Source organism: Apteryx mantelli, chromosome 2, assembly GCF_036417845.1.
Source record: "Apteryx mantelli isolate bAptMan1 chromosome 2, bAptMan1.hap1, whole genome shotgun sequence".
In the NCBI taxonomy this organism is placed as follows: Eukaryota; Metazoa; Chordata; class Aves; order Apterygiformes; family Apterygidae; genus Apteryx; species Apteryx mantelli.
Window position 1 is genome coordinate 77,888,013 of NC_089979.1, and position 26,583 is coordinate 77,914,595.

Here is a 26,583-nt window from a genome sequence, read left to right on the forward strand (position 1 = left end):
GTAACACTAGCTGAATAGCATTGGTAGAGATTTGCATTTAGAGCCCATAATTTGAAAAGGGATGTGCTGAAAATATGCTTCATAGTGTTCACTAACATAGTTCACTAATGCTGCATGATCACAAGTTCTTATAATAAACATCCAAAATAAGATCACATGGTAATAGTGAAGTCAAATGTAGCTTGTGTAAAGCACATAACTTTTTGTACTACTCATCCATAATTGTTCCATAATCATCTTTTGCCCCAGAACAATACACTGAACAGCACTCCCCAGTTTCTCCACATTCCCAATTCTTTTTCTTCTGAAGAGGATTGGGTTCTACTTATCTAAGATTCATACAGGTACAATCTAAGCCAAGAAAGTAAAATCATTTGAATTTTTCCAAGAACTGTCATTTAAGCCTAAACAAAAACTTAGTCTGTATTCATCTACCCATCCCAGGCACTTTCAGAGTACAGGTTAATTTCTGTCTTTGGAAATATGATACTTCCAGGTCCCATCAGCAGGTTTCCACAGGCAAGGTACTACTTTTAGCAGCTGTGAGGCCAAGCTTTCTTGGGATTAGTCATAGGCTTAAGTCTCATAGACATATAAAGAAACATTTAAAGGTTCTGAAGAGGAGAAATAGAATCAAGATCTCCCAGAAAAGATCTCACAGACTAACATAGCTAATGGCTAATTTAATAAAATTCAAATTACAAAGCTCTGGAAAATTTGGTCCCTCTTCTACTCAAGTCTGCTTCTGAGTTTTTAAACATGTCTTCAAAGAATCTAAAGTGTCTAGAAAGGCTTTCTTTTTGGTTTTACCTTGGATTGCAACTGTTCTGGGACCACAGTTTAAAAAGGAGCAGAAGCATTTTTAAAACAGCTTATGAAAACAAAAATCTTGAGATTTGATTCACTTTTGTGGGCAAAGAAATGATACACTTCTACTGTTTGCAGATGTGTGCAAACAAAGAAAGCAGTAACTACAGACAATTCAGTTAAGACATTTTGGTTATCAATGGCCCTTATTTATTATATTTTACATATACACACACACATATGTATACATTTTTTTAAACAAAGTCAGCCTGCTTTTGGAAAGGTCAGTAGTGATTTCTGTGGGATAGGAAAATATAAATCTACAAATTAATATACCAGTTAAAAAGGAAAAGGAGTTGTGAAAGAGTAAGCTTAAAAAACCTCCACATCAGAGATGCTGCAGCCAGATTGAAAGCAACTTTTATATCAATATACTTTCATGTTTGAATTATTTTAGTCCAGCCATTGTTGACTTATTAACAGCTATATTAATAAAGCTGAGCAAAACATTTGGTCTTGTGGATTATTTTTATAACACAGGAGTCTGCATTACATTAGTTTTGCATCTGTCTTGCCTGGAATACCTTAAGAAAATGATTGCAAGAATTTACAGTTATGATATCTTTGGACACCAGAGATTTGAACACATGTTCATATCTGAGCACCAAGGACATTCATACCTTCGTGAGATCCTTATAAAGTTCTGGATATAGCAATGCCATTTCTGGTTTCACATCCTGATCCAATACTAGGGAGAAGACTGGAAACATAGTATATATGGTTGCATACCTAAGTGTAGGGAAAGCACATAAATTAAAATTGCATAGTAGAAAAATGTCAAACTGATCTATTGAGTTCAGTTATTCTTTCAAAAATAATGGAGTTAAACTGGTTCTTCCACCCAGTACTGAGGTGGCTTACCAATATAGCTTTGCAAATGCAGTCTGGTCTTGGGCTTATGAGAGCTGCCAATTGTGAGAAGTTACTGAGCTTTTATGCATTTTGAAAATAATAAATGCATTTCTTTCTTCTGCATATATCAGTCAACCTTATTGTCTGTTACCATACTTGCTATGCATTTTTACAACCAGTTCTAAGACCTAGCATTTAAATTCATTCACAAAAGATGCCAAGAAAACTAAAGAAAAAACAAGTTCCTGACATCATGGTATAAGTGGATGAGAAAAGGTCTTAACAGCTCAGCAAGTGGCTCTGAATTTTAGTATGCACGTGCCAGCTGTATATTTGCAGGCCACATAGTACGTGCTTTCCTAGGGGCTAGCACGACTATTTACAAGAATTTACTCTTTGCCTCTGCAGTGCTGGTTGTAATCAGACCTTAATTTGGCTATGATTAAAGTTGCTATTGTTAAAATAAAGTAAAACAAGAAGTATAAAAAGAAGCTGTTAGGATAGAAGGGGAAGAGAACAGGGCCAGGCATGAATACAGGCATATACCTCAGCTGCATGACTTGGGGGAACTGTATTACTAAAGCAGCTTTGCAACAAGACCAGGGTGCTTCTAATTCTGCATACATTCAGCAAAACGGAAGCATATGGAGCAGACTTGGTGCAGTGCCCTTTCAGAGGAAATTTCGTAGCCAGTAGCTTCAGCTCTGTTTTTAACAGTCAGAAGAACATGGGATTCTCACTGAGGGTTGTATAGCAATCAGTGTAACAGCTGAAACTGATTTATGAGATTTCCTCCATTGTTTTCACCCCATATGTCTTAAAGGCTATACAATACCTTCTACTGAAGCTAACCAGATCCCTCTTCCCAGAGAACTTAAAATGATGTTTCCCCACAGGCAGTGCATAGCCAACCTGAGTCTGACTTTTTCTTTCTAGACTCGTTCCAGGTCTTGTTAGCATATCAATGATAAATATACGAGAAATAAGGCCAAAACCAACTACAAGGCATTAAAAAAAAAAAAAAAAAAAAGTGTTTTATACAACTATTACCAGATACCATAGCTGTTAATTTAAACTTACCCTACCATTAGGAATCCTTGGTACAAGGGAACAGATGCAAAATAGAAGACTGATGAAAATACAGCCTAAAACAAACAAACAAACAACACAAAAAAATATTATTTAGTCATCAGTAAAATATATATTTAATATAATTCTACATACAAAACATTACAATAAGAAAAAAATTAACAATACAGCTTGACTAAGATTTCATAACACTTCAAAGAGAGCCATGGTATTCAAGTATTCTGAAAACAGTTTTAAATACCTGCATAGTTGAAATAATAAGGCCTCGATGCATGACAAATTGACCAAGTGCTGCTGATCTTTTGTAACTGTTTCGACCATGTACCATCAGCAGCCTACCTATGTGTTTAAATTGGGTGATAGAAAAGTCAGCTGCTAGGGAGGCTTGTTTTCCCTCCTGGAATAAAACAAAAATATTCCAAAAATGAAATGAGTGTAGAACATGCTGTTCAAATTTCAAAATTCTAAATGATAATCTATTTAAAAAGTAAAATTTGCTCCTGCTTCAGAAATCATCCCTGCAACATGACACAAAGGGCAATTTTTTGTATGTGCTTTCGGATGCAGTGGCTATAATAAATAAGTTTAATTGCCTGTAAATGCATATACACACAGAAAATAACTATAGTGTTTCCTGCCTTTCTTGTGTTTTATATTTTAAAAGATAAAGCAGAGGATATAGGAGCAAAGGCGGCATTAGTTCAAAGATTAAGTTTCTTCTATCATCTTACAGCATACTTTAATTAGAAACATTGAATTAGTTACTGTTTAAGAATAAACCTTCTAATCTCATATTATTATACTATCACGTGTCACACACTTGACAATGAACCTGGTAACATTACCTTGCCTTCAATTCCAATTCCACAGTCGGCTGCTTGGATCATGCTGACATCATTTCCTCCATCACCTGGAAAATGTCACTGCAATATTCAGCTCTTCAGAGGTTTCACCCACGTGGCCTTACAGTATTTTAGCAATGTCTTATATACCTTTAAATTCTTACAGTTAATCTACAGTTTATGACTAATGACTTCAGCAACCAAGGCTTTTTTCCTGTGGAATAAAAAAAGATCACCACACCTTTCTCAGGTAATGGTATTTTCTGTTACTTTAAAACAGTTGCAATATTCAGCTATGTAATACCCGGCTGTTAATAAAGACACCTTTGGCTTTGTTTCAACTGCTTCTCAATGGTGCCATCTATTGCTTAACTTTATTACAGATTTTAGCTACTGCACATGAAGATAGGGCCAACGGTTACCTATTGCACATGTGCGTTTTCCAGTGTGGTGTTGGAGCAGCTTCACGATATGGGCTTTCTGGGTGGGAGAACATCGGCAGCACACTACAGCAGGGCACTGACAGGCCAGCTCTACAAATTCATGCTCATAGTACTTCAGACAAACCTAAGGAAAAATACATTTTACATGTATTTTTAAGATTAAATAACACCGCATGTAGTCTAACACACACACAAAAAAATCTCTTATGAAGTTTTTCTTGCACAACATCCATCTGGGAGACCCCCTCAGTCTCCTGACTTTTTATTGCAAACTGACATTCTCTCCCTTCCCTTTGGCTAGTTAACATTCTTCGGGGTTAACTGAAGAGACAAAGTACTAGGTCATATTGTATACAAATTTCATTCTGTTACTATACAGAAGACCAGAGAACCAGTAGAATTTGATTGTCTAGCACACATATCCTCTAATTAGCCCTTAATGAAAAATGACAGTAACCATAAGAACAATTTAAAGTATGGACAAATGTTGGAAAGGATTTAAGTGCATGAAGACACTGATATTTTAATTTTTGGACGTAAAGGTACACATACATATAATTTGACAGAAATCAAGCTCTTACCTCAAGTGAGTCCCCAGATATCACCAAGGCACAGTCATGCTTCCTTCTAAAGGCATTTAGTTCTAAGTGAGCCTCTCCTCGAGTGGTAACCTTAAAAATTTTTTTTTTTAATATTTTGTTATATTCTTAAAAAGCCTCCCTAAATAAATCAGATTTTGAAAAATCAAACCCAGGAAGCCTTGATTATTCAACTAGTGTTTTATCCTAATGCATGTCCAATGCTCATGGAATGTGTCTACAAGGAGTGGAAAAAGTAATCTTCAAACAAGAAAAATCTGTATAGACAGCTTAATTGGTTCCTCAAAGTGAACCAGGGCTAAAAAAAACAAACCAAAAAAACTCCAGCACTGTAAAATATCTTAAATTCAAGCTGACCTGAGTAATTCCATCTTGGCAGGGCTAGAGGAAAAATGCACCCAAATTGAGAAAAAAATGACTCTGTTTATTAACCAGTAAGATGTATTCTTAGAATAATGAAAGATGTTCATATTAATAGTTCCTTCAGTTTGGAAAAGCAGATGTAGAGAAATCAAGAGGCACAGAGAAATGCTCACTAGCAGTAATCCTTCTGGATCTTGCATGAGCAAGCACTCAAGATCAAGTGACGCAACACAAGAATTATCTTATATAACTTTTGCTTACATTACTGTTGTTACAGAGAGGCCTAGCTCTGAAATGCAAAAAATGATTTAGAGGTTACCAGATGGATTTTGGAAGGTTTGAACTAGAACATGGAACATGAAAAATTTACACTATCATCAGATTTTGAAGGGTCTGACAGTAAGTTGTATTATATTAAAATGCACCTGCAAACAGCAAAACTCATACACCCACCTGAATTCATATTTTTTTCTTCCTTCCCCACAATTAAATACGTAAAGAGAAAGCTCCTACTCTGCCAACTGTTAGGGGTCAAGGATTGCATAGGCCCACTATAATCTCTCCACATTACAGAGATTAAGATATGTCAGCACTTGGCACATATTAATGAGCACTAATTGCCCACTCTCTATTCTACTTTTCAGCTAACAGAGGAAGTCTTTTTTTTTTTTTTTTTTAAGTATCTCTAGAACAACACATCAATTCGTTTCACTGCAAATGAAGAAGCTGAGAATTTTAAAAGTATAAAAGGAAGAGCATCAAAAATACATATTTTTGGAAAGCCAAAGTAGTAAACACTTTATTTACTAATTTATATTTAAAATAGGAGTGTTAAAGTGCCTGGTGCTTTCTTACATTAATCTATTAGTGATTTCTTTGCAACTAATATAGTCACAGAAATAATTCGCTATAAGTCTATTTTCTAACTAATTTAAAACTTCATGTATTCTAAATTAACACAGTTTTATGCTGAACTCTTATTACTAGTCAAGGTAATGAAAATAAAAATCTGACTCATACTAAATAGATTTTGTTCAGGAAGACTTAATTTGTGGTGTTACAACATGGAAAGGTCAACAAAAATTGATCTGAAGTTTTATCAGAAGCATTAATAATTTAATTGCAAATAGTAGTCTGCAGGGCCTAATTTGCCATTCTGATGCTTCAGAAGAAACTACATTTACATGTAAATTATATTCAAATAATTATTTCTGTAGGTGCAAGTGGTTCATTTAGAACAAACACAGACATGTTATGTCTGATCACACAGCATCAATCAATGTCTGGAAAATCTTTATTTTTGTTTGAACTCAGTGGAGTTGATGCTATGCAATTACAACCAAAATGTACAGAAACAGATACTCAGTTTACTTCTCTATCAGTTATCTTAGACTGTTAATAGAATGCAAATAATTTATTGGAAAATCATAACAGACAAAAAATTCTAATTTTCTGATTTTGATTTGAACTATGTCTATCCAGTGGACTTTGGCATCACAGCTTAATTCAGAAGCAAGTCTGCCTAATTCTGAAGAGCTATATTAATGGAGATGCTAGAGCAAGCAAGAACCATATTCAGATAGCCTAAATTCCTGGAGACTACCATATCTTACTGGCTCAGCACGTTACATAGGCCTCTATCTAGCATTCTTTAGAGGTGCAATTCTGCGTCCATTGTATAAATGAAGAATGTAAAACAGAGGTAGAACCTGGGTCACCCGATCATGGGTGCACATATTTCTGGAGAATATCAACACATCTGGAAGCAAACCCCCTCAAACAGAAGTGATGCTTTAGAATTCTAGATCCATGAATAATGGCCTAATCTAAGTACTATTCTACTGACTGTTATTATGACACCCACTGCAATAACACATCAACTTTTACAACAAGTGGCCAACAAATAAAGCAGCATTGGTATTAGCCTAACTCTCCTTTGACGAACCCAGTAAAAAAAATTGGAACTATACTTACAGGTCTGAAAATATGGATATCTTGAGTCCTAGACACTAAGTGAGAACTTTTGGCAATGCAAGTTGCTGTCTCCAGTTTATCTCCTGTTAACATCCATATCTGCAAAATAATTTAAAAGTTAAATCTGTTTGATACTAACGTGACTGTTCTCCAAATCTAAATGACATCTCTCTCCCACCTTTTTCTGGTGCCCTATGCAATTAGATTACCAGTGAAAATATACCGATGCGTGCATTTTTAACTAAAGCTAAGGAAGAGTTTTTACTACAGTAACATACAAAGAAGAAAACTATTTTGACTTCAAGCAGCTTCCATCCCCCTTCCCTTCTCACAAGGACCAGTGTCTCAATTTCCGTGAGGATGAGGGGAAACTCTGTGGAAGCCCACTGAGAACTGAACAACAGAGAAAGCATAAAAGCCTTTCCGAATACCATCTTGATCAAAAGACAGAGGTTGCAGTCAACTGCAAGACACATAACTAAGGAAACAGCTCAGTAAAGTCATGCAAAATAACTGTCTGATCCGATCCCAGTGAGAATCTGTCATAAAGCAGCAGCCAAACTAGCAAACAGCATCTCCTGGTGGCAGATCAGCCCAAATACTCCAAAGAGATCCTGCCCACTGACTATCCAAAACTGGGGTGAAGGCATTCCTTAAAGATCAAGAAATAAAGTTGAGGAACCATTTATTCTCACAGAGAGACAGCTTCCCTCTCCCTCAACCCCTTAACACCAAAAAAACTGAAGGATGCTGGATCAAACACCATGAGCCCCAGACCAAACAGAACAGACCCTCGAAGGAAGAATGACCAGACTGCACCAGTTATTACTAGATAGTTACAAGATAAGTTAACAGTTGCAACTTGATTAAACCACAAGCCTCTGTCTGCTGTTCTCGCACCTATAGGGAGGTTTCCTCTCCTCCCTGCAAAGCAAAATGACCTCTTCAAGCAAAACAAACTTGTATCTGATTCAGTTTAACCAATGCAATGTCAACACATCCTTTCTGCACGAAGAGTTTGGCACTCTACATCAAGGAGAATTTATATAATCTTACCCACCCCTCTCAGTCAATAAATATTCCTCATATCTTTACTTCAGACCCTCTCTCAAATAAATCTATTACTTCTGAATGTGTCACTGACTGCACTCTAGCATGCTCTGCCTAAGAGCAAAGCACTGCAAACACAGCACAGCCTCTGGTGCAAAACTTTGACATTGCAGCCTTTAATCTGACCCGAAGAAACTCCAAGGGTAGTTCTAAACTCTGGTTCAAATAACTCATCCTTTTGATCTTTGCTGAGACTTCTTACGAGTACCAAATCTGAAAAGTGTTACATGAATCTTGTGCCAAACTCCTTTATATAAATTTCAAATAGGAAAGCTTACTGTAGTAAGCTGTAAGAAGAGAAATGACAGAAGTTGCATACATTCTTCTATTGGTGGTTTTCCTACAGAAGCAAGCTTCTGCAATGAAATCTGTGGAGGACAAGGGAACTTCCTATATAATGTCTATTTGTTTCCATTAGCGTATGCCCAGAACATACTTATGACTTTGCATAGTTCTTGCTTGGTATGAACCTGACTGTATACAGATATAATTCACTTATCTGCATAAAAAAAGTTAATAAATGATAACCTGTATGTCAGCAACATGCATTTAGTACCTTTATTCCAGCATTTCTTAACATCTCTAGAGTTGGTCTAACATCTGCTTGCAGCTGATCTTCTACTCCAGTGAGACATAGCAGCTCCATTTCGCGCTCCAAACTCTCTACAACAGCAGCAACCTTCAGGGTTCTGTCATGTATACTTAACTTTGCTTGGTTATATCGACTCTGTTTGCACAAACACAAAACCACTTAGAAAGACATTGCTGTGACTTAAAAGGAAAGTATACATCCAGTTTATCCATTAGTTATAATATGGATTCATCAGGCTATATATTTGTATTTAAATATTTTTAAGAAAGAACGTGTCTTAAAGAGTGAATTTTACTTTACATACTGTAAAAGTTATTCATGTTTTTTCTGCAAGTTATCTCAAGAGAGATAGGCCTTCTGAAGACCTATTAAATTAGGCAGCACAGCAGCAACTGCCCTCATTATTGAGGGCCAGTAGATTTTTAGGCAACACTGAAGCCACAGAATTAGCATTAGACTATCTTCTGGGAAAATATAATCCAAACACGTAATAAAGCTAAACAGTATCCTATGTATGACTGCAGAGTTACTAATGAATGACAAAATCTGCAATAGACAGCATACTATAATTATCAATGTTTTAAATATGAGTTTTCTTTCTTGCCATCTTAATAGAATGAAAAAAAATATGTGTTCCCCTTGAAGTATCTAAATATGACAAAGCAAAAGAGCTGTGCTAGTAATATTGATCATTCTATCCCTTCATACCTCAAAATCTTGGTACTGTTCTTCAGTCAGTGATTTTTTGGCAACAACCAGAGTACGCAGTCCTTCTCGTGCCATATTACCACACTAAACAGATCAAAATATAGAATAATCATGCAAATATTTAACTGTCTATATTGTACAAATGTTTCATACTACATGCTAACAGGGGATATCTGTACCATAACATTCTGGGTTTCTTTAGTCTGTTAAATTAGTTTTAATACTAGATAAAATGGTTTCCAACCAGTATATGGAGAGAAAACATTAAGTTAATTTGTAAGGACTTCCCTTAGTGGTACATTTTGATTGAGTAATTCAGTTTGAGAAACTTCTTGAGCATACTTCATGTAATCCTCAACCCTTTTGCCCCTAACTACAATAGTTGTCTGAGAAAAACATTCAGAGAAATGCTAAAGAGACTAATCAGTCTCCTCCTAACAGTATAAGACATCTTTCAGCACTCAAAGAGCATAGGACTGTCAGCGCTAAACCATTCTGTGGGAAAGACAGAAGATGGGTATTAACTCTCATGCTACCACCAGCTTATTAAGAAAGCTGGACTTTGTGCTGTAGTGATGATGTTGCTTTCTTACGTGGCTACATGTGTTGATTTTAATTCAATCTGATACCTGGTCCACCCTAAAACATGCCTTGCTCTTGGTCAAGGTAAAGCACATAAATGATTTGGAACTCTGTGGATTAACTACTAGGAAAAGTATTTGATACTCTCTCTCATGAACTCAGTTGAAGAATTAAACTGGCTAAAATACTATAATCAGAACATATCAATAAATGATAACTTATTGAACTGGAAGAAGATGCATAGCAAATACCATGTATACCTGTTTCAAAGTAAGCACCCCACAAGTCTACACATATCAATGAATGACTAGAAAGCTTTCTATGAACTAGAAAGTTCATAGGCAATTGTGAAACTCAGAAATGTTGAGATAATGCAGACCCCAGAGAATTTTTGGAACAAAAAAAAGTTGACACAAATACATGTAATAGAAAAAACAAAAAAAGAAAAATCAAAAAGCAGATATTCAGCAACATGCAGAATTTCAGGGAAGCAAACAAATTTTTTTTTGTTTTTAAACTTCTTTGTAGGCTATTCTGGAGGAACTCTGTGGCATAAAAGATGGGCAAACACACCATAAGTACAAAAATGCTGTATTCTTAATTGACTCTAGAGAATAGTATCTGAAATCTGGTTGCCTGAAGTCATGCAAATATACATCTGAGAAAAAAAGTTGAAGCTTACTCCTTTAAATACAGGGCTACCTGCATCTAGCTTCTCAAACATGATAACAGCAGCTGCATACAGTATATAATGCAACTTTCAAGGGAAAGAGTCTCCATAAAAATTTTAGCTAAGTCTCTCTTTAATCCTAGGTATAGGAGTTACAAGAAAGAAACCTAAACCAGCTCCTAAGACTTTGCCTTTTGCCTTTGTCTCTGAGCAGAGGTGCTGGATTGTTCCATTCAGATGGAATTAGAAAAGGTGATGATGGGGGGAAAATTTAATCTTTTGTGATTGCCAGCTGGGAAAATATTATCTTAAACTTTGTTCAGAATCACTTCATTGTAGTCATTCACTCTATACAAACAGAGCAAGATTACTTTGCCAAAGTTAACCCTGTAATATGTGTTAAAACTAACAGAAACTGAAGCGGATTCTACTTTTTCCAGCTACAGGTAGGCGGTTTTATTCTATACTCCAAGGGAAAGTAAGATTACATATCAGATTACATTTTCACTGACATCTAATTACTTCATTCCTGAAAAGATTCATGTTCCCCTCACCCCTCCTTACAGTCGACCACCAGTCTTCCACATTCTCTTAATTCTTCTCACGGATATTTGCATTAGTTACACAGGAGATTAATATGCTGCGAGTGGGATGTATTTGAATTATCACTGGCACAACCCTTAGTTATCAGCACTGTCGCCTACCCTTAAGGTACACTGTGAAGGGCTGAATATGTTACTTCTAGATAACTGCAAACACCAGCTAGGCAGAACAAAGCACTAAATAATATATTGTGAATAACAAAAGCCATCCTATGACAAGATGTGGCAAAATACCTCTAACATTTACAAATCTACTCATACATTTGGAGTAGCTACAAACAGAAGGATGAACAATCACATTTCAGCTCCCCCAAATAAAGTGGTGTGCTATTGGTAAACCAGTCAACTTGTAGAAAAATTCTTTTAGGCTGAAATTTTAAAATACATTAAAATTATTTTTAAGGCATGTCACAGAGCTAAAATTTCTCTTTTTTTGGTAGAAAATATATCTGACATTAGTAAAAGATCTTAAACATTAAGAATAGTCTTAAATAGCATGATAACTTCTGTCTTAATGAAAAGAAGGCTGTCTAGTGCAAAACACTTATTGATTTGACCTCATAAAGCTAAATAAATTAAACAAGTATTTTACAATTAATTGGGTATCATTATCGCCAAAAGTAATTTTTATGACATTTTGCTAGGTCTTGAGGGAGTTTAATTTATTCATGTCCCTGAATAAATCAAACTGCCCTGCAGCAGATATTGATTCATATTGCCAATACCATTATGAACATGCATAGTGTAATCATTGTATTAACATATTGTCTGCATGTAGGGTTAAAGAAAGATGATTACTGGTATCTACTACAGCCACACAGTGAAAAATAATCAGTTCTGAAATTCAGTCACTAGCTATTTTACATTAAATTACATTAAATTTAATAAATGTGGCAAAAGTTATTTCAGTTTGGCTATATCCCTTATGGAACTTCATAATTCATAGAAATAATTCAGTGTAGAGCTGGATAAAAGGGCATTTAGCAACAAATAGGTTTATAATAGAATACTTCTCATAAGTAATTAGGTTTTATGTAAAAAGTCAGTCAATGAAAAAATTTTCTTGGTTTAAGTAGTGGTTCTGTGATGCCTGCTAGCTTTACCTTTTCATGTGTAATACAAGAATTGGAAACAATTCTCATTCTTTAAAACCCAAGATATATACAACTGAACTTCAAAACTCATTATTACATTGGCTCATGATCTTCTTTTTCCAACCTATTCCATTAACGTTTGTGTAGAAAAAAACCCCACAACACACTCCATATGTTCATTACATATTTCTATTATAAATTTTTTTTGAAACACAAAGTATAGTGTTCAGCTGCTTCTCCACAAACCAAAATAAATTCTGATTGTGTTTCTTACCTCTTCTTCTAACCAATCATTGTACTGTACAATAGTGGACATTGCAACATCTGCACCTTTCATGTAAAATGTAATTTCTCCTGAAGATTCATCCTAAAATTTTACAAAACAAATAGGAAAAAAAGCTGTCTATATAATCAAAACAATTACCTACAAATAACCTTTTCTTTTGTAGTAGTCAATGGCTTACCAATTATGAAAGATGTGAAGTACTTTGCAAAGAGGTAGATAATTTTTACCTGATGTTAATATTTCCACTGACATGTCTGAATCCATTGAGATGCTTATTTCCTACACTTTCTGATATATAAGAGGACCAGTTTTAACTGAAGTCAGTTTGAGTAACAGGATCTGACCATCTCTAAAACGTCTGCCCTTTCTAAATTTTAAAATATCACTATTATGTCCATTCGAATGACTGAAATATTTTTGTTTCTTTTACAGCATATAATACATACACTTCAGGAGAAAGCTCACCTTGTATTTCTGAAATACTTAAGTAATTAAAAGTTAACAAATAACTGAGTAGTGCAACACGTGACAGACATTTTTAATGATGAAACATTCATTGCCTATGCAGAGAATTTACACTCAGACAAGTATGTGAATCAGGAGCTTCTGATGTATGGTCTATTGCTGAAAGGATGGATTCATCCGATCTGCAAGCTCCTTAGAATATCTGAAAAACGTCTTTACCACACTGCCAAACATGCTATTAGTGCCACCCACACGTAATGAAACACAGATGTGCCAAAATCTCTCTCCAGACTCGAGCAGGCGTACACTCTGCCTGCAGTACCCCAGAGGGATGGCATGCCTGGCTTGCCATCTGCTGGCAAAGATGGAATGGGATGAACTTGGCACCTATTTAACTGCGACTAGGCAATGATCTCTGTCATCTAACTGCTGTTTGAAGCTGTTCTGCTGCAGGGCCTGATTTTAGGTAGGAAGAAGAAAAAAGTATGGAGCGCGCAAGGCTTAATCATTCACAGAGGTTTAAAAATTCCTTCTTTCTAGCATGGTGTGGTGGCTTCCTTGTACCTGAGGTTTTAATGGTCATTATTGTGCTCTCATCTGGGTGTCTGACAGACACCTAAACACATACCTGGCAAATCTCAGACCCTGTGGAGTTGTGCTGCATATGCACACCAGTTCAGGTATCCGTACTGGGTCTGGAAACGCAGCAGCAGTAGTATATAAAGATGTGAACTACTATTACAATAAATTTTAGCCATTAGCTTAACACTTGATAAAGCAACATATTGTATACTTTACACTCCCAAACTCCAAACTTGAATACAAGCATGAAAGCAACAAGTGCGAAATTAAAAATGAATGCTTAAAGGCAACTTACAGCATCAGAGCCTGAGCATGAAGTACTGAAAACGGCACGTTCCAATGAGAATGAAAAATTTGTCCTTTACAAAGCTTTCTGCAACATCAGGTTAGCCTGAATTTTCTACCACAGCTTGCCTAGTACTTCACATGTATTTATGTCAAATGTGTTCTTTCCATTTGAAAATCTTTCCCTGAAGTGTCAAGTTTATTTTAAGATTTACTTTGAGAAACATTCAGTAAAAACATTTTTTGAGAAACAAACAAACAAACAAAATTACCCTAACTATGATCCCCATGCGCTTGCTCTCAGAAGTGAAGGGGAAAATTTGCAGAATATAGTATGTCAGAATGTGTCCACCAGGGGTCTTCAGTTGCATTGAGGTCAAATCTCTGTTAACTAGCGTAAGACCAACACTCTCTGTCCACTGTACCAGAGCTACCTAAAACAAGAAAGAAAAGACATGTTTAAGTGTGAAAAGTCAATCATACCCTTATGTAAATTAGGTTGAAGTCAAACAACTGTTGCTAGGGCAAAAGTCAAAACTCTTCCAAAGATCCAGAAAAAGCCCCCACGAGTAGCAGCTGTCTGAATACAAAACCTTAATACTTCAAATGAATATTTTTTTTACAGAAAACTTAAAGATTCTTATGAAGAATAGGAAAACTTATTTTATCCTGCCAATCAGGTGTTCAGAATATGTTGTTCAGATATTACAGTTTTTATACAAAAAGCAGACTTATATTCAACTATACTTAAAGGACAACCAGTAGAATTTCTGCAAAAATAGTAATATAATTTCTGTGCCACCATCTAAGTAAAAGACCTTGGCACCATTTCCATAAAACATTATTTAGATCTAGAATTATATGCAAATTTAGAATCTGTAATATGCAAACGGATAAAGGATCTTATTTACAGTTTTTCAGTGTACTTCCTTCACTTGCATCTTTTTATTACTTTTTGTGTCAAACACTATAGCTGCATTCTTGCCATATCAAATGGCATGGAAACCTAACTTTTACAATTCTGCATCCCACATACATGCTTGTTAATGTCCCTTTTACTAACCCAGAAAAGCTGCATTACGTAATAGTCACTATCAATTACTATTACATGGCATCTTAAGTGCATACGTTAGTGATCCATAATTTTTTTTTTATTTTGCTGCTCAAAAGTGCATGACATTTAGCTTTTTTCTTCCATGTTATTCTTTAAATAATGCAGTAGCTATTTTAAAAATGTTATCACCACCACTGGATTTATTCCTTCAAAAAAATTAATACTTTAGGAAAATTGCTTTTACTGTTAGTTTATATACCAGCCATATTCCATATCTGAATGGGCAGTTTCTGATAACAAATTTCTCCTCCTCAGTTCTGTTTTTATTTTTCCAAATGCTAATCACTACCAGATACCAGATTTTTAAGGAAATAAAAAGATAATTATAATGAAAGCTAACAAATTTTATGGAACCTGCCTCTGTTGTTAATCTCAGGTAGGAGAAAGAGGAGAGAAAAATTAAAATCAAGCAGGCTGTTAAGAGATGCCAGTGGTAAAATCCTCAGGTAAGGTCAACAGTCATGACGACTAAGGCCTGCCGAGAATTTGATCCGAAGTGAGTAAATCACCATGTAGCTTCTTACAAAAGTTTAAAATAGGAGGAAGAAAATAAAATAAAATAAAACAAAGCTGAGTGAACCCCTAAGAAACCCAGGTCAGTAGTAGTGTGCTCCTTTTATTTTTCTTCCTGTAACTGTGTCAGTGTAGGCACCAACAAATGAAAACTGAGACACAGAAAGAAAAAGGAGTACACTTTAAAAAACACATCAATTTTAAATCCAAAAATCACAGGAAAAGTCTTTTTAGACATTTTTCTTCTTCAATAAAAGTACCATATAAGCTGTAAGTGATCCAATACTCCCAAGGTTAATTTTCAATTTTCACAGTGAAAGGTTACTATTACATTCTGACCTGTAAATTGCATCTTTCTACTAATACCCTATCATCTCATTTGTGCCCTTTTGCAAGCTAGGACTTAAGTGTTCTATATTTGGTGACTCACATCTGTTTATTATTTCGTTTATGCTTGGCTTCACCAACCATTTGAATTAGCATTTTGTAGCAGAGTCATTTTAGATTCTTATACCTGGCGTACAATTTTTTCTCTTTCAAATTGATCAGGGCAAATACCATAGCAGAAGTGGTCAATAAGGCTCCAGAGTCAAATGGATGCCTAAAAGGCAACTGAACAAATTTGAGAGCAACACATTAAGTTGACTTTGGCTCCAGTCACTCAGAATGCGTCAGAGCAGCTAGACTTTCACAGCATCCAGAACAACATAGCCAAGCCTTAGCATTAAATATCTGAAGTTTTTAGAGTACCACATATATAAAAGTTTGTATTTTGCTGATGGCATGAAAAACCAAATTATAAAAATTGAACAAATACATACATACTGAATGGCTGTACAGTGCTCAGAAAAGATGTTCTGAAAAACTCTTTTTGTGAGGTTTCCTCTCTACAAGCATATCCCCCCTCTCTTCAATGCTCTTCTGAAACCTTACAATAAAACTGTCTTGCAATCTAGCGTGAAAGCATCAAGAACCCCTAAGAATGCCAGGTAAACACAGCAGCTGTGGCTTCCCCAGGACTTTGACATATTCAATGGAATAATATAAAGCAACCGAGGATTAGGCATGCAGGAAAGACTTAGCTGGAGATGCTACCATTTTGCTGCTGGGACTGGTAACAGAGTCAATGAGAGCTCTGTGGCTTGTATCTCATTATTTATTTCCTTCCTTAGCAGCCACCCAAAGGGTAAAATCAGTCACCCACCTCTGACACGACAAACTCAAAGTGACTTTTCCACATTATGAATGAAGATAGCAAGTATTTGCCATGAGCATTTTGAAATGGCTATCCAACATATCTGACAGAAGTTAGAGAAACATACCTTGTTCAGCGTTTTTTTACCCCAAACCGTTCAGATCTTTCTATTTTAACACATGGCTGCCGTTGAGCTTTGCTTATCTTCGTCAACACTCTTTCTCCACACGCAGCCACTAGCACCTCAGAGCTGCCATAGTGTACAGCCCAAAACATTAAACTAATTACCACAGCAGATATTTCTATTCAAAGTAAAATTCAGAGACTTCACAAGGAAACTCTCCCAACTAGCGGGCAAAGAAGCAACTGTACAACCGAGAGATCCGCATCCTAACTCGACTGGTTAATTTAACACTAATACCAGCTCAGTAGCTTCTTCTGAGCGTGAAGTGTGTGCCTACCTCAGTTGTTGGAGAAGCAAGCCTGCCTGGAGCAAGGCATGAAGAGGGGAAACTTCAGAAACACTGTCATTACTGACCTTGCACACTATTTCAATAGTCTGGGAACATAACCAACCCATCTGCTTAGAAATATTTCATTTACTGAACTAAAACAAAAAAATGCAGTATATAAATAATGCTGGTAGTTTCTAGAAAGTTCTATGAAGCACGCACAAGCTTGTTAAGTGATAATGCTGTAGTTACCTATTTCATCAGTCACAAAACCTAAGCACCTATTAAAGACAAGGAAATGTGTAGTTAAGGACTTCATAAATCCTACATTGAGCACAGAACAAAAGCCATCATTCTTGTCAAGGATTAAGATTGCGTATTTAATTAGAACATTAGACTGACTTTAACCTAAAATAAATACTAATCAATAATTTTAAAACAAAAACTTTAAAAAATGTGTAAATTGATGAGCTACAAAAATCTCACTATATTTCATTTCATGAGAAACCAATTGCGTTCTAAATGATCATTTTTCAACTATGTGGCCAACTCTCCTCTGTGTGTGTGTTTTCTTTAAGGAAACAATCTTTTATATAAAATTCTATTAGCCTATATTTCTTATTTAATAACCTCTATTAAAATAATATAATTATGTGATGGATATCAAGTTAAAACATCTACACACACAAGTCAATAGTCAGAATTAAGGCTGATGTACAAGATAAAATAGATTGTCCAATGGATTGTAAAGGAACAGCCATATCTTTATCTACTTTCAACTTTGAGGATTAAGGAGTTAAGTACCTACCTGCCCTATCAAATAACATGAGTTTGCTTCTCTCTGGAGTGGTGTTATATGGCTTTAGACTATTCAATCAATATATAAGGGTCTACCCCTTATTCAGCCCGACTCCAAGTCCATTTCCGAATTCTCTTGACCTTTGCCTGTGAGGGTGAATGAGTTACCCAAGGAAGGGCACTTTTGTTCCCTCTCAGGTTAACATTTTCCCTGGCTTCCTCTGGACTAATAGGAAATATCACTTATCACCCAGGTATCTTACTGCTTTTCAGTTTTGGGAATTGCAACCCTGAGCCCTTTTGCTCTGTGGAAAATGTAACTACCTCTAGTTTCTTGTCATCTAGGGATCCTGATGGTATGAAGAAGTCACAGTTGATGAAAAACTGATATGGTCACTTGAAAAATCAAACTTCCTTTGCCTTTAGGCACACGGTCATAAATCCAGAAAGTGAGGTATTTGAAGCGCTGCTGAATTTTGATGACCTTCAGAATTACTGGATCAACCCTATAGGGCTGTTATTGCTTGGCATAAGACCAAAAAAACTGGCCTAAGGCTGCTCTCACTTGCTTTTAGATACATCAGTCAGTGTTGGAATACACAAGTCATCATATACACCCTCTTATTACTGCTGTCTTTGAATTCTGTGCTATTTGGAGCTTAGCTGGTCTTAGGAACCAAATCCATTATTTGGAGTTTTATAATAAACCATATATAGATAGAAAGTAGAAGTTAAAAAACCCGAACTCTTAGCTTGGGTAAGCTAAAACAGAAACTGGATGCTTACTCAGCTCAAAGATATCCTTTTATCAGGCAAGAACGAACGACAATGTGCTCCTATTAAACAATATTCAACCCCCTATTCAGACCAAAACTGCCAGGGCCCTCAGTATGCTTCTTCCCTCCTAGCAGAGCTGTGCTCAAGGCCAGCTCACTGATAAGAGCTGTTATGAAAAAAGTGCTAGAAGAAGCCTCCATGGAGTCTCCCCGCACCTTTCCTTGGTCCTGCCAGAGCTACGTTGCAGCCATGCCCATACCCAGCCACGTACCCTGCCAACCTGGGCCATGATGGGTGGACCTGGCTTCCTGGCTGCCCTTAGACCGTCCTCACTCCTGTGGACTTGCCTGGTGATCGCTGGACTGCAGCTGCCTCTGGTTACTGTCTCTGGACCTGATCCTGACTCAACTTCCCAGCTTGGCTTCAGACCTATCCTCACCACCACGGTCCTCTATGGTGATCTAGGCTCTTGGCTGGTGACCATCACTGAACCTGTTCCACGTACCCCACTTCGATAGTGTGGGACCGCAGCCCTTTCAGAGAGGCCACTGCCTCTGCCAGCCTTGCTTTATGCTCAGCTCCTGGCTCCCCTTTCCTCGCAGGCCACCCCTGCCCTTGCTGCTCCCTGGCAGAAACATGTAACTGCTCTATATCTTTACAACATGTTGCCCAAAACAGTACACAATGAATTAAATGTCACTTTCAAGATGCAATATTCTCTTTTGAAGTAAAGTCAGCTTTAAAAAAAACAAATCAACTTAAAAAAAAAAAAAGCCATTTCCTTGTAGCTGATGTTGACCACTTTTTTTCACCCCATCGAGCAGTTTGGAGTCCCATGAGTTGTGCTGACAGCTATTGCAGAGCCATGCTATGAACCATTGAGACTGCAGGTGAAAAATGACCCACAAAAATAAAAGCTTTGAAGCTTTTGGCATACATAAGGGAGTTATTTGTGGGGGAGACTGAAAGACTAGGGATAGAAATTTCTTAAGCTACCTTTACTTCTTTGAAGAATTCTCATGTAACCAACCTTCAGTTTTCTCAGGGTAAATTAAGAGCATCTTCACTTCAGACGATAGGATCTACTTTCAAAATCAGGTTGCCATGTAAGAGAGAGAGAGGACACACAGGGTATGTGTGGTATTTTAAACTTAATACTACCGGTTTGGAAACAGGGAAGAAGTGGGGAGATTTCCCCCTCCCCTGCCCGCCCCCAGCCCAAGTGATCCCAACTGTTTCTTTCAGTATTGTTCAACAGTTCACATTTCCAGTCAGCACTGCCTTTTTTCTTTTTCCTTTCCCTTTTTTTTTTTTTAATTGAACAATGATTTGGTAACTTCTGCAGTCTACCATTTTCATCAAGAACCTTCATAATTAAAATAAAATGAAATTATTAACTTAAAAATACAGCTTGATCATGTGAAAAAACTGCCAGTCAATATTCAAGACAAGCTATGGAGTAGTTATTCTTTGTGGGTCTCGAAGGTCATGAAAGTGATGGTTTTATGCTACTGAGTGATTTGCTTTTCACAATACATTGACAAAACAACACAATTTGTCTTGCTTCAATAAGCACACACAATAAAATGAATTAAACAATACAACATGTCTCATACATTACAGATTCACTTCTGTAAACACAAAAGCTGCTTCACTAACGGCATATCATTTCCCTGTCTTTTTAAATGATTGGCTTCATATCCTTGTAATTAATTTTAGCAACTCTGTTGTCTTCGGACAGAAATGTTGGAATTAAATAACTGACCACACTTTAAGCTAGTATTTAAATATTCAAACATCCGGAATCAGAATACTTGAGAATATAACAGTGCAGGAAAAAGCATAACCAATAAATAGCTGGTTTATGAGAGTAAGCAGTCATTAAAAATTGTGACTGATCAATCTTTTCTGACCAAAGGGGAGCAAAGGTCTTCAAAGGCTCCTGTTCATAGCATGCCCCTGAACTGCTTGGGTCTGTGACCTCTGAACCTTATTACTTTACCTACTTAGTTTATATGCTTTTATGATTGTTCATTACATTAGGTTAGTTGGCTTTCTACAGATGAGATGAACACACACCTATGATGGTGAAGAGATGTTTCCCCCTGCCCCCAATGAGCTCTCAGTGAATGTTTATTGTTTGCTATGCTATGGCTGTAGAGGACAAGTGACAGACAAATGAAACTTTCCAGTCTTTCAGAGAAAATGAAATATTGATCACTTATCATAAGAAACAAAGAGCCTGGCATAAGTAGGGCTCACATTATGAATACAAAATCAGTTACGTATCTCAGGTTACTCTAACGATAGATAAATTCATCTTTTATGATGAATGTACCTACTTCTAAATGTGCATACTTTGTTATGGCTGTATTTTATCCATATATGGATGCGCACACACAGAGACATGAAGAATCTCAAATGAACTCCCCTAGTCATTTCAGTAACCATATCTTATGTATTTGTCATTACATTATTAAAATGTTTCCTGTGTTCTCCCACATGGAAGAATAGTTTATACTTAAACTTTGTTTTTGCTCTGTATCTGTTATGGTGGTAACATGAACATGCAACATTATATGATGCAAGATACAACTAAGCAAACAACATCTTCTTTCAAAAGACTGCAGTCAAGCCAGATCCATAAACAAAATCTAAGAGAATAGAGTTGTAATGTTGAGAAAGTACAATGCATAAAACTGGTTAAGTCTATTAAATGATAATGTTGCTTATTAACCAAATATGTTGTGATAGGTCAGTGCTGAGGTTAAACAGAAAACATCAATTGAACCATTTCCCTAAATAAAGCTCCAGGGTGCAATATTCAAAGCACTTTATTCAATAAAAAATGCTTTTAAAATGGTACTTTGGTGATTGGGAAACATTGGCATCATCCGTCAACCTAACTGCAGGAAAGTTCAATAAGCTAAATAATGAACCATTTACATTATTTTCCTTAGGCTCCAGTGATTTGCAAACATTGCATCAATAGAACTCTTAAAAAAATTATGATAAAGACCTGCTAATCTTTCACTCTCAGCCTTTTTGCTTTCATGTTGTAATTTTTATGCTATTTAGATGTTTATGTAGCTTCTTCTTTTTATAAGACTCTATTTAGTATCAATTTTCCATTATATTAAAACATACTTGTTTAATATGATAATTTTGCTAGCATCTCAAACATTAACTTTGAGAATCAAAAAGGAAAGTTAATGCTGTCTCTTCTAAAGTGTTTGGCAAGTATTTCAATTCATTATCATGTAATGCAAATGCACAGGTTGACATGATAAAAACTCATTATTAAAGGGATACCTGTGCATTTTCATTTGAAGCAATCTAACAGTTTCTTTGTTGCCGATTTCCTCTTTCATTTCCCCTTCCATCCTGAGTCCCAGATCTGTCATCTTTGCACTTGTCAGTTTTCTTTCCTTTTTCCAAGGTCAAATTCCCTGCTGTCTTCCCATGGCACCACTCGTAATCCTCAAGTCTTACAGTTGCTTCCTTTAGCAAATATGGGTGGAGTATTGCTCTTTATGGTAGTATTTGCAGGTTCCAAACAACTGAATGGATATACAAAAGCACACAGGAAGAGAGGGGCAAATGGGAGGAAAAACTCACAATCTCTCTCAATTGCATGTCTCCGCCTCATTTAGGAATACCTTTAGCTCTTAAAGCAAAAGGTTTACTTAATCCTTAACTGTCCTCCTATCCTCATAGCTACGTATTTGCTTATGCAGTCTTTAGTTAGGTTTAGTAATACTTTGCAGCCTCATTAAACTAATATATGCAGTCAATATTAATATATATGCACAAAAATATATACATATGCATAAATATGTATATAAGTCAATAAACATTATACAACTACAATAACAAATTATGTTTACTGTATACCACCGGTGTATACACACACACTTCCAGCATTCTCAGTTCATAACGCAGACCGCATGCATTACATAATACATACATACAAGTATTACGGACTATTGATTTTAACCAAAGAACAGTATCTGTAATCCTACCTAGAACATCCATCCAAAAAATAAAAATCTAACTGCCACTTTTTATCACTGAGAACCAGCCACTTATTTATATTCTACAATCCCTGACACTATGTACTGTGTTTATAGCATCTGAAATGCATGTAATGCCTGCTAGTTTGGTACTACATAAAGATAAACTTCATTTTATTTGTTGCATTCCTAAACACACCTTTTTACAGACTTGTTACTTTTAACAATTACAGCTTGCAGTTTGAATCGCTAAAATTCTATCAATGTTACATATGGTGACGTATTAAATGTGCAAATCTAACCTATACCAAGAATAACAGCCAAGCTGTAGAAAGATAAGGCTTGTGAAAGAAATACTATGTTGTATTAGATCAATTTGTGCGGTTGGAAAAATATACAGGCTTCCAGATACATACTCCCTTCTTCATATATTACAAAAAAGCATGTTTTGATTATGGCTAAGCCACCATGGCTGCATCACCACCAGAATATCCAACCTTCACACACTGCTGGAACTTCAAGACAAAGACACCCCCCATCCTGTTTGCTCTCAGAGGCAAACTGACCTCTAAATGCTCTACTTTCTAGAGTACATACATGTTTTTGTAAGACGAGAGAGCTATAATTATTTTTATGCTTGCTTTGTGCCTCTCCCCTAATATCTCTTCAGACTGAATTTTAGGCCCTAAAACAGGACTACTCACAACAGTAAGTCAGATCCGCTGAAAGCTGTGGGATGTGTTCAAAATTTGGATTTCAAAGGAAGTCAAATACATGACTGGAGCTAAGTATTTTACTGAAATGGGGTTTTAATTTTATGCTACAGTTTATACAGTTTTGATTGAACCCTGAAGATTATGAAGTTGCCTAGAGTTTGAAGCTGAAAAGGTTTTCTACAGAGTATTTGAGGCTTGAGGCTTTTTTCTGTTAAGAAATCTAATCTGGTAGTGTCACTAGCTAGCGCGCTTGGCTATCCATCTTTCAAAGCAGAGTTTCATATACCCTTTTGAATGTATGTGCTACAATTTATACGCGGGTTAATGTTCTGAGAACATACCTAATAACTTTAATTGCAATACTCAGATATCTAATACACAGTATTGATCCCAAACCACTGACTTCACAGACCTCTTAGTCAAATAATTGAAACCACTTTTATGTATGCCATAAAGAAATATCAATCTTTCCAGCAGCTGTGAAGGGAAAAAAACAAAAAAGCAAGCTTAAAGAAACTCTACCACAAAACATTTGTCATTCACAGTTCTGTTATTTTGAACTTAGTTGAGCCTATTTGTCATGAGATATTGAAAGAAAAAAAAGAAACTCTTGTATACTAACCTCATCAGGGCTGGAGGCCTGGTAAGTTCGATTTTCATCGCTGAAATCCTGATCCACTTCTGCATATTCTGTTTCTCCAGACACACCAGCACGAGATTCATATACTGGGGTCACATTGTGGCACAATGCAATAGCCTTCACTGCTTCATGTATTCGACTGCTGACACTCTTGCGGACTTTAGGAGCAGAAGACTGAAGTTTCCTAGATGGTGTTGAACTCGTACTGTTTCCACTGTTCTGAGAGTGCATCTTTAAGACCCAACATAACGAACAGTAAAATAAAGTTCAATAAAGGAAACAAGACACAAATACTAACATTGTTCTCTTTATAAGGGCTGCTCAACTATAAAGACAGTAAACCATTTATTTTATATAACCTACTGTTAACTCCTCCAGTTTATGATCCATAAGAACCTCATACCTTTCTATAGAACAGATGGGTAACTGTGGGTTACTCATCTACATCTGTACTCAGTTTTCAATAATACACACCCTCAAGAGGCAGATTACAAAAATGTGAAATTAAAAAAAGAATCCAATTAAGGGGTGAAATGACTGGCTGGACTCTGCAGAAAACCCTGCTACCCCACTTCAGAATTTACCCTTTTTCACCATCCCTCACATAATAATTCTTTAATTCCATCTAAATTTTAAGAATTATTTAAAAAAATTTATTTAAGTCAGCAATCAACAGGATGAGTTCAGAAACACCAAATCAAGACTGCAAGGGTGTTTGTTTATTTTTCCTCCTCCTTTCTTTGTCACCTGTATATATTTAGAGGCTGGAAATACCCAAGCCCAATACACTGAAAAACTTGTGAACAAATGCAGTTTGTGTAACAGTTGCTTCTTCTGCAGGCTGGAATTTGCCTGTCCTTGGCACAATGCAATAATCTAATCTAATAATCTTGCAAAATAATAGTTTAATACATATTTCAAGATCACATTACCATTGCATAACCACTATATTAGCACAATTTAAAGTGTTATCCCTCAGAAATACTCAAGTGCATATGGTTGGTTTTTTTTTTAAAAGAAAGTACTATACGTTTATGATTGGTAAGAAATAACTGCCTTTTTATTTGTTTGTTTTTATTAAGTCACAGTATGAAATAATGTCAACAGTACTACCAAAGACTTCTGTTCACTTCAGGGTAACTCAGAAATCCTTTTCATAAACCAGGCTTTTTTCTTCTTTTTCTTTTATTTTCCTCCTCCTGACTGCAATCTGCTGAACCGTGAACATTCTGCCCATCAAATTACAGTGTTGTCTAATAAAGGGTTTAACTTTCTGCTCATCTGGCAGTGCTTTTCAGCTACTGCTTTAAACCTCTGCATTTGCATTCTGCTAACGCTGATGCCATTACAGCCACAAATAAATTAAGCTGATTTACTCCTTCTGAATTATGTTATGTTTATTGATGCTTGTATAATTTAATTTCACACAAATTCCATTAAAGATTATGCCCTCTATCACAAAATGCTTCCAGTGGGGAAATATAATCAAATTATAATAGATTTGTGTGTTACATTAAGATGACAATAGTCTAGTAGGTCCACTGTAATAATAAAACAGAACACAAACAAGGGATAAAATCAATGTCACACAAGAACCACTGCCTAACTAACTGGCAGCTTCTATTATCATAGATTAAATAAAAACCTCACCACACTTTTCAGATTGGAACAATTGTTTAATAGTTGCTTGTTTTGTTAAAGAGACTCCTTCATTTTTCTGTTTTAAATAGTTGCTAGCAACACACACATAACTAAAGCATTATTTAAACATTAAGTATGTTATACAAAGCTGAAAGAAGGAAAGTCCAAAAAAGTTCTTTTCATCATCTACTAACAGCAAACCTAGATTTGGGAAATTACAGGGCCAAATGTGTTACAGTTACTAAAAACTTAACTAACCATAGGTATCACTCATTAAAATTGACAATGAACTAGCCAAACCTTTAAGCAAATAAAAATTCTAGGAAGCATACAATTTTTTTTCTGACAGAATATTTAACCTAAAAATATGAAAACAGTATTAACGAATGTGCCTCCACTAGGAGAAGACTGGTGTTCAGTCTTCAAAAACTCAGTCCTAGACGTCTCTCCTGAAGACTGTCAGTTATTATTACTTACTGCTATGGTTGTTACTGTGAATACACAAACAATCCATTATAACAAAAAACTATGGTTGGGTGATTTTTATAAACATTGTCAGGTAGCAATTGCTTTCAGTAACCCATCCTGAACCGAATTTGGACTGTTGATCTTTAGGTAAAAGAGCTCCATATCTCATTTCTAAGGCATATTGTTGCGATTCAGTTACTATTCATGGATATACCTAATAAGACTTAAGATGAAATAGTTTTATCCAAGAA

The 26,583-nt window shown here is 36.0% G+C and overlaps 1 protein-coding gene across 2 annotated transcripts in view; it reads right to left on the reverse strand.

The window, feature by feature from the left end:
* Nucleotides 1–26,583, reverse strand: part of ATP9B (ATPase phospholipid transporting 9B (putative)) — a 177,416-nt gene that overhangs the window by 6,288 nt on the left and 144,545 nt on the right. The window contains exons 15-26 of one of the 2 annotated variants that reach the window (XM_067290949.1): nucleotides 24,206–24,454; nucleotides 14,278–14,439; nucleotides 12,662–12,754; nucleotides 9,440–9,523; nucleotides 8,696–8,866; nucleotides 7,030–7,128; nucleotides 4,675–4,764; nucleotides 4,073–4,217; nucleotides 3,654–3,718; nucleotides 3,050–3,205; nucleotides 2,800–2,864; nucleotides 1,488–1,596 (exon numbers count right to left, since the gene is read on the reverse strand). In XM_067290949.1, coding sequence (XP_067147050.1) covers nucleotides 1,488–1,596; nucleotides 2,800–2,864; nucleotides 3,050–3,205; nucleotides 3,654–3,718; nucleotides 4,073–4,217; nucleotides 4,675–4,764; nucleotides 7,030–7,128; nucleotides 8,696–8,866; nucleotides 9,440–9,523; nucleotides 12,662–12,754; nucleotides 14,278–14,439; nucleotides 24,206–24,454 — 1,488 coding nt within the window. The remainder of the gene's footprint in view (nucleotides 1–1,487; nucleotides 1,597–2,799; nucleotides 2,865–3,049; nucleotides 3,206–3,653; nucleotides 3,719–4,072; nucleotides 4,218–4,674; nucleotides 4,765–7,029; nucleotides 7,129–8,695; nucleotides 8,867–9,439; nucleotides 9,524–12,661; nucleotides 12,755–14,277; nucleotides 14,440–24,205; nucleotides 24,455–26,583) is intronic. The other variant, XM_067290950.1, reaches the window with a different exon arrangement.